Source organism: Alexandromys fortis, unplaced genomic scaffold (assembly GCF_014885135.2).
Source record: "Alexandromys fortis isolate MF-2015 unplaced genomic scaffold, M_Fortis_MF-2015_v1.1 scaffold_3, whole genome shotgun sequence".
NCBI classification, from domain to species: Eukaryota; Metazoa; Chordata; class Mammalia; order Rodentia; family Cricetidae; genus Alexandromys; species Alexandromys fortis.
In genome coordinates, this window is record NW_026067909.1 from 26526982 (window position 1) to 26535676 (window position 8695).

At 48.3% G+C, this 8695-nt stretch overlaps 1 protein-coding gene across 1 annotated transcript in view; it reads right to left on the reverse strand.

Moving 5' to 3' along the window:
- Nucleotides 1-8695, reverse strand: part of Myom2 (myomesin 2) — a 71689-nt gene that overhangs the window by 25686 nt on the left and 37308 nt on the right. Inside the window, exons 15-19 of the mRNA XM_050137169.1 lie at nt 5580-5707; nt 4428-4611; nt 2985-3159; nt 1459-1580; nt 432-619 (exon numbers count right to left, since the gene is read on the reverse strand). Coding sequence (XP_049993126.1) covers nt 432-619; nt 1459-1580; nt 2985-3159; nt 4428-4611; nt 5580-5707 — 797 coding nt within the window. The remainder of the gene's footprint in view (nt 1-431; nt 620-1458; nt 1581-2984; nt 3160-4427; nt 4612-5579; nt 5708-8695) is intronic.

Below are 8695 nucleotides of genomic sequence, written 5' to 3' on the forward strand. Positions count from 1 at the left end.
GGTCATGGTGTCTCTTCACAGCAATGGAAACTCTAGCTGAGACAGGTGGTTATCAGTAATGAGTAGTAACCTCCCATCAGCACTTGCTCAGCTAGATCCTTTCCCACCCCTCTGCCCCCTCTGCCCACCCCACCACCTGGACCAGGATGGGCTCCTAGGATGGACCGCACCATCCCTGCCAACTGGGTCATTAATTGACTATGAAGTCTGCTCAGTTCCTGACAAGGCCTCTTTCTTGCTTCTTAGCTTCCTAAGACCCATCTAGATCCAAACACCATGCCCTCCTCTTTCTAGGATTTTTTTAAACAATGTCTATTTCAGGATCAAAGGACCCAAAAGCCAACTGAACTCTGAAACTCTGAACGAAGGAGTCTACCCAAAGGTTAGCAAAGGTCACTTAGGCAAAAAGCAAAGGACAAACGAAAACCGACCGTTAAAATCCTCTCTTTGACGGGCGAGGAGTTGACTTCGTGCCAGTTCTTATGGTGTACTTCTCGCTTGTCCAGGTAGTAACCTAGGATGGCGGAGCCACCGCTAAATTTAGGCACTTTCCAGCCCAGGGTCATGGAGTGGCCGTCACAGTTGAGCAGGGTAATCCCGTAGGGGTGAGAAGGGACAGCTGCAAGAACACAGAAGCATGACAGTCACTAGGGCTCTATATTCCCCATCCCACCAAGACGCCACCTTTGGAGTCCCAGGGGGAAACCGAGGCACAGGAACTGCTGTTCATTCCCCAGCCTCCTCTAAAGGGGGTGAGTTTAACAGTGCCCGTTCCTTTCGTTTGTATCCATGGCTCTTTCTAAATGCAGCTTCAAGTGCCTTGATGATAGGACAGGGACCTGTTTGAACCTGGACGGAACATGGAGACAGGAGATGCCCTCCAGCCCCTGCATATGTGGAGAACCATCACCGTGTGGCCAGCAGGGGGCGTCACTATCCATTGCGTGTGTTTTAACTTCTTGGTCAGAAGTGAAAACTTCAGATTAATATGGGTACATAGCTCATGTTTCCCTGTTTGGACATCAGTCAGTGGGAAGCTGGGGCACATTCCTAAGCTTGTTGGGGAAGGTGACATCCCTCTAGATATGGTGCCCTGTTTGATCAAAATAATAGACATTTCAAATATTAGTGGATAAGACCAGGAAGAGACATGAAAGCCACACGGGCTTTCTCTTTGAAAGCACATATTTCAAAGAGCCAGTCATAGCAGACAGGGAATATCCTCACACGAGTATGGAGCTGTTGTGATACCTTTAATTGCCATGGAGCTGACCTATTGCCAGTTTCCCCTGACACTGCTATTTCCAGGACAAACAGCCTCCTGGGTGGTGAGGACTGTGTAACAAGCCCCACGCCTACACCTTTGTCCCCTGGTGTTGGTCTAGGGGGTGTGACAAGTATTTTTGATACAGAGAGTACAGCCCTACACAGAGACAGAAGATCCCATGAGCTACGTACTGAGGGCTGCCTGGACCTTGATGACCTCTGACTCCTGGGAGTTCTCGCTGGTCCCCACAGCATTGACGGCCTTAACCCGGAAGATGTACTGCTCACCGGTGGTTAGGCCATGTACCACGAACCTGAGGAACAGAGTCGAGAGTCACAAGGCACAAGCCCTGGCTTGCCGCTTCGTACACCTGAAGTACGCATCACTGGGGCCCTTCATAAAAATTCTCACTCGATCTAAACCCAGGTTTACTCTTCCTGTAAACCACACCTTCATCCTCATTTTCAGAGCCATGAGTTAATTCACTGTTTAGGGTGACAAGGCAAGCAGATTATACTGCATTTAATGAAGAAGTCTGAGACCCGCCGTCAGTTTTTCATCTGGAGCCTCTCGAGACTGAAGCTCGGCCATAGCACCCGATTCCTCACATCTAAGAGGTCTGTGCATGGGAACTGAATGCAGGGCAGTGAGTAGAGACCAGGACCTCGACCTCACACAGAGCAGGCTGGAGTGTGGGCTTTGACATCCACCAGACCATATGTTCCTTGTCATGTCCCTTAACCCTACCAGGCTCTGCTTTCCCTCCTGGGGAGCGGGGAAGCTCAGCCCTCGCAGAACTGCACACTGCACGGGCATCAAATGGAAAACAAACAATCCAGAAGGAGCCTGCCTTGCACACAGCAAGTAGTCAGGAAATTTAAGCAGTTGCTAGGAATCTATCGTCAATATGATTTCAATACAGTAGTCAAAACAACATCCTGCAGGCCCCTTCCTGGGAATCCTCTCTTCACTCTTTCTCCTGTTGATGGCAGTGGGCTGATAGACCATCTGGTTGTTATTCTTTTATACCCTCTGGGTTTTTACAATATGCCTTTTTAAAAGAATTATTTTTCAGGGAAGATGGTAGAGCCGCCATGGACACCCTCTACGGCGGCCATTGACACAGACTCCACCTTCCTGTGAAGTACACTGTGCAGAAAAACACAGAGCCAGGCAACCCATGTGTCCTGGGCAGAGAACAGGATGGGTAGTTCCAGAAACAAAGACTCTGGCTTCCCACTGCAAAAAACACAAGTGTGGGGGCACTGCCCAGCCATGGGGTAGTCATTCCCTGTCCCACCCCTGTTGGGAGATGAAGGGTTTACCCTGCTGTGTGGTGAGGAGAGATGTTACTCTAATTCTCCCATACACAAATCTAATTTAAAATATTAAGGAAATAGCAGTGATGGTTATCGTGACATATCGTATCCATATGTTTGATTATTGCACCGCATACCATGCATTTATACGATCAGAATAATAATAGAAAAAAGTTATTTGCATCAATAGACAAGTTATCTCAGTGATGTGACCGCCTATCTCAAGTCAGCATGTTAGAATGCCCCACCCCGACACGTGACTAAACGAAGGGATCATGTCTACAGGGGAGTCACGGGCATTCTACTGTGGTTTCTCCAGTTCTGAAAGCCACACCGCGTCTGCTGCCCCGCCTCTGTGACACTGGATTGGTTGGTTGCTAGAGCATGGGGGGTGGCACCTGTTATATCCGATGGGTTTGTGGTTGCATGGCTCCCACAGGTTTGTTCCCGCCACACAGCAGTCCACGTAGTAACCCAGCAGGTCTTCTTCATGCTTCGGCCTGTCCCACTGCACCACAACAGACGTCTTCGTGTTCCTAGAGGCGAGCACCCGGCCGGGAGCCGACGGGACCACTGAGGGGGAGACAGGAGGATGGAAGCTGTGGTCAGAGTGAGGGCCATTCCAGAGAGCCACCTCGGTCCCGAGGAGTAAAAACCAGGGTTGAGTCTCTACAAAGACGTGAGTTCTGGTGGAGCTGTGGGACTAGGGGCTCTTCCGGAGTTACATGACTGACAGGAAAGACATTACCACCATGAAATCTTCTTTTCCCAACGGCTGCTAGAGATTCTAGTGCACGAAGGCTTTGCTTGACGGCCATGTTTGAAATACGACACCCTGATATGGTATTCTGGGGAATCTATACGGATGCTCAATGGAATCACATCTTCTGTCTTTCCTCTCCCCAGTGGGTTATAGGAAAATTCCTCTGGCCACTCCAGAGCCAACCACCTCTGACACAGGCCACTCCAGAGCCAACCACCTCTGACACAGGCCACTCCAGAGCCAACCACCTCTGACACAGGCCCAGTCTTTGTTAGTTATCATCACTTTGTGCATGTGCATCACATGAAGGAAAAGGCCAGGGCCTCTCCTCAGAGGCTACAGGTGTGACAGCTGTGGTCCTGGGTTTGATTTCTAAGAGCCTGGGTAACGGTACAAACAGGCTGCAACCCAAAGAGGACCTGAAGGCAGGGCAGGTCTCTGCCCCCAGTGCCAGCTCACTGTCATCTCCAGCTTTTGTAAGATGTGGTACAAAGGAGAAGGGGTACCCTGGGCTCTGAATGAGAATACCTAACACTAGGCACACCCTGCCGAAAGCAGTCGGGGTTCACGGGGCCTCCTGAGAGGGCCACACTTTGGGGTGGACTGTAATTCCGAGTTTCTGTGAGCCGCATTTGAAAGTTTCTGAGTGGGATCTTCAAGTCAGATGAGCAGGAAATCACCATGTGTTTAGGGTTTGGGTCTCTAAGTGACCATAGCTTAAATGTACATTTTAATCCATGCGTTACTAGGTAGCATGGCTATAACCGTAACACTCAAGGGACAGAGATGGAGTAATGGCTGTGAGTTTGAGGGCAGACAGGGCTACACAGTGAAGCCCCTGTCTCAGTGAACAGGCTTACAAACCATTTGTTGGTTTCATGAAAAGTAGAGAGACCTTTGGGGGAAACATGAAGTGCTGGCCACAATATGGGGCAGCCTTCCATTGCTTATGAATGGACTCAACCCCACGCACAAACCCATGTACAAGGGGCTCCACATCTTTGTCCTCTCACTGAAGGGGTACCAGGGACACCTTATTTTCAGCCTGTCATGGATTCTGGTTGTTGCCATAACTTACCAATCATGTCCTGTGCCTGAATAGGCGGTGTTATCTCAGATGGGTCACTCAGGCCATGTTTGTTGGCCGACAGAACCCGGAAGACATAGGACTTCCCCTCAGCCAAGTCAAAGACAGCGTACCGAGGCGATCTCACAGCCGTCTGGGCATTGACCCGCTGCCAGCTGCCACTCCCGACCACGGACTGCAGGAGGAATGGACAGGAGGTCAGAGTCTCGGAAAGATGGAAGGGACGGTAACTAAGGAGAGTTTAGGAGAATGGTTATGAGTCCCCTCACCGCTCAGTGAGTCACAGTCCAGCTAAAAGCTCTACCATTCTGCAGCGACTTGGAGTGGCGGCAAGACACGATCCGTGTGTTCCCAAGAGACAGGTCACACAGTGGTGAGGTCACATAGCAAAAGCATGAGCAAAGGCCTTTGGGGAATTATGTCATTTAGTTGAATTCAGTGTCCAAGTTTATAAAAACCAGGTAAGAGAGAATACATAAGATATAATGGTAAATCTTACAAAGTATAGAGGTAGAATTTGTCAGATGGTTGTATATGCATGAACATGTGTGTGTGCCTGTGCATGTGTGCCTGTGCATGTGAACATGTGTGTGTGCCTGTGCATGTGTACGTGTGTGTGTGTGTGCCTGTGCATGTGTACCTGTGTGTGTGTGTGTGTGCATGTGTGTGTTGTCCTAGGCCATGACATAAAATGCGATTGCCTTTTCTTCTATCCAGGTAATGAAGCCTCAAGCTGCTCAAACACATGGTTCGCTCTACCAGATCGCCATCCAGTGGCTGCATGGTTTGTGTGCAAACACTGAACGCTGATAGCTCCACTTCTCAGGAAACCAGCAGTCCTTGGGAGACATTGGAAGGCAGGTGCAGTGTAAATGCCACTCCTCCCCAAACAATAGGGACAGAGGAACCAAAGAGTTATGGGACAGTCTACTACACAGGTGACAAAGCTCAGTTTCCATGCCAGAGCACCTACCTGTGAGGGACCAGCCCCTAGGTCACAACTCTGCTCCCCACTGCCTACCCTCCTCTTATACAACAGTGGTCAGGCTCTACAGAGACCAATGGGCTCACAGCTCCTAAGTAAAGCACAGAAAACAGGGTGGCGACCGGAAAGCACCCTTCTTGGGAACATGACCAGAATACCTTCTCAATGAAGTACATCAAAGGCTCCTTCCCACGGGGAGAAGGTGGATCCCAGCTGAGGACCACATAGTTCCTGCTGATCTCTGAAGCCTGAACATTGGTGGGAGGTCCAGGGATCTGAACATCACCTGCAGGAAAAATGAACCGAGTGGGTGCTGTGTAGTGATGCTCAACCGTCCCCAGCATAACCCGGGCACAGAAGACTGCCTGGTGACACATGTGACAGCTGGGCATATGGCTCAGCAATCAAGAGCAATGGCTGTTCTTCCAAAGAACCTGCCTTTGATTCATAGCACCTACATGGCAGCTATAACTTCAGTTTCAGGGGACTCAGTGCTCTCCTCTGGCCTCTGAGTGCACCAGTTGTACACACGGCACATAGACACACATGCAGGCAAAATATTCTTACTCATAAAATAAATAATTTTTGAAAGACTGCCCTGCTACAGTTGGCCATTTCTACTCAGAGAAGGCAAACAGATCCCAGGCTTCTTTATCCAGAGTCAAAGCAAAACCACTCCAGTAAAGATCATTCCATTCTGTTTGTGTTAAAAAAAATAATAAAAAAAAATAAAAACTGTTCCTAAGAATCTTATCCAAAAGTCTTTCAGAATTTCTACAGGGCAGAGGAATCAGAACCCAGAAGTAATCAACCAAACCAGGATTGTCTCTTGCTAGGATCTGAGAAGGCAGCAGACAGCATTGCCAAGGAGCCTGCACTGGCAGCACATTCCTGATGTCACCATGCTCTGGACTGAGATCTTACATTAGCTCCTAAGGCACGCTGCTCTTTCCCCCCCTCCAAAGACCCCCACACACACATGTGCAAGCACTGGAATCTGTGCTTGTTTATTTGAACTTCAGGAGAGACGGTGATAAACTCTTTGCAGATAGCTGTGAAGGTGTATTTATGATCGGAGACATCTGGTGTACCTACGTCCCCTCTCAGCCACCTACATTGTTTTAAATACATGTGAGGTGGTAGATATCAGTGTTCGAATTTATGAGAGAATTTCACAGGCCTCTTTAATTGTTATACAAAATATTAAAACTTTCAGTTAGATTAGCACATGATTAAAATGGCTTGAACAGTCCCCAGGACATCTCTCCGCCCTTTGCAATATCTAATTGCTCCCTTGGGACTCAGCTCCAGGCGGCAAATTGAGCAGCCACATGGAAACAGCACAAAACAAGATTGGGTTTCACTCTGGGAGTCGCTTCACAGAGCACAGCGCGCTCTAGGGGGTTCAGCCTGATCCGGAATCATGCCCGTCCGTGGATTGGATTTCACAGAGGAGTCAGCATGTCTCCAGAAAAGTGGGGAAACAGGTGACTGAGGGAACGGGGAACAGCACAGGACCCCACTAGCCCTTCTCAACCCTTCCACGTGCATAGCACCTAAAAGGGTACAAGCAGGGACACCAGAGAAAGGCACAGAAAATGTTGCCAAATTCCCAGAACCAAATCACTTCTGGTGGAGCAAACTAGGGAGGACATATTGTGTATAGTTCCTACCACCCTGGAGCAGGCAGGAACTACACACCAAATGTCATACTTCAGAGATAAGACCTATCTGTGTAGTTTTGGGGACACAGCCTCTAGGCATAGAAAAAGTGGACTAAGAAACACTGATACCTGCAAAAAGTAAAAATCCAGTCTTTGCAAACAGAAAGCTCGCACTGAGGATGTAATTCTTGAGGCATTAAGACTTTCTACACTACCCCAGGGGAAGCAAGTAGCAGATCTGCAAAGACCCTAGCCACAGACAGAAGAAACCAGGCTGGGGATGGCCTAGAAGCCAAGAATGAATTGAGAAAATTCACAAAAACACAGCTAGGGTAAGGGGAGAGGTCTGTAGAGACAAAATGAAAAACTAAATAGAGACCAAATACTTCTCCCTGTGCCTTTCGCTGTAGAGCTGGGTGCAGCTAGTTAGCTACAAACGATATTGACCTCTGTTCACTTCCTACTAATTCTCTTGGGCCTTGATTCAGTAGGCCATGGTTACACTGGATGAAGATGGAGAGATACAGAAATACTTCTCAGACTAAAATTGTTTGGATAACGAAAATACAGAATGTATAACTACATATATATGTATATATGTTATTTTATCTTATTATTATTTAAATGTTTTCCACATCCACCATCTTTTTTCCCTTGGAAGACGACACTGTCAAGTTCCAATCTAGAATGCATAATAGAAGCCCAGACCACATCCAACACCACAGCCATTGAGAGGTTGAGCTGGGGTTTAAGCTTAGGGCTTCTGGGTCCCAATCCTGGGCTTTGTTCCCTCTATTAACCCAAGGAAACCACCATCACCCCAGAAGAAGTATCCTTAAGTTACCAAAACCTGAGGTTGATTTGGAATTTGTAGAGCTCTCAAGCGGCCAGAAGTCAAGAGAATGAGAAACCCAAGCCAAGGGCTACAACTGCCGGAATAGATGGTCAACTGAGCACACAGTTACGAGCTCCGTGGTTCAAGGCCGACCACGGGATCCTGGATATGGAATCAGTAGAAGGAAACCAATCTTGCAGGAGTAGCAGGATCACTGAATGACTAAAAGTGATTGCTGTGCAAGCCTGGTGACCTGAGTTCAATCCCCAGGACCCAAAAGCTCTAACTTCATTTCTGTTACTGTAATAAAAAAACACTCTGACAAAAAGCAAGGTAGCAGGGCCATGTGTTTGCTCAGCTCCTAGGTTACAGCCCATCACTGTAAGAAGTCGGGGGAGACTTCAATCGAGAACTTGAAGCAAAACCATGGAGGAACATGACTTGCTGGCTCATTGGAGCTCATACTTAGCTAACTAGCTTTCTTATAGTCCCCAGAATCAGCCACACAGGGAATGGTACTGCCCATAGTGGGCTGGTCCTTCCTACATCAATTACCAATCAAGACAATCCCCACAGACATATCTGCAGGCCAATCTTATCTGGGCAATACTTCAACTGAGAGTCCTTTCTCAGGTGACTCTGGGCTGCGACAAGCTGACAGTGAATGCTAGTTAGGACACTGTATAAAGATGAAAAGTGAGAACTAACCCCACAAAGTAGGAGAGAGAGAGAGAGAGAGAGAGAGAGAGAGAGAGAGAGAGAGAGAGAGAGAGAG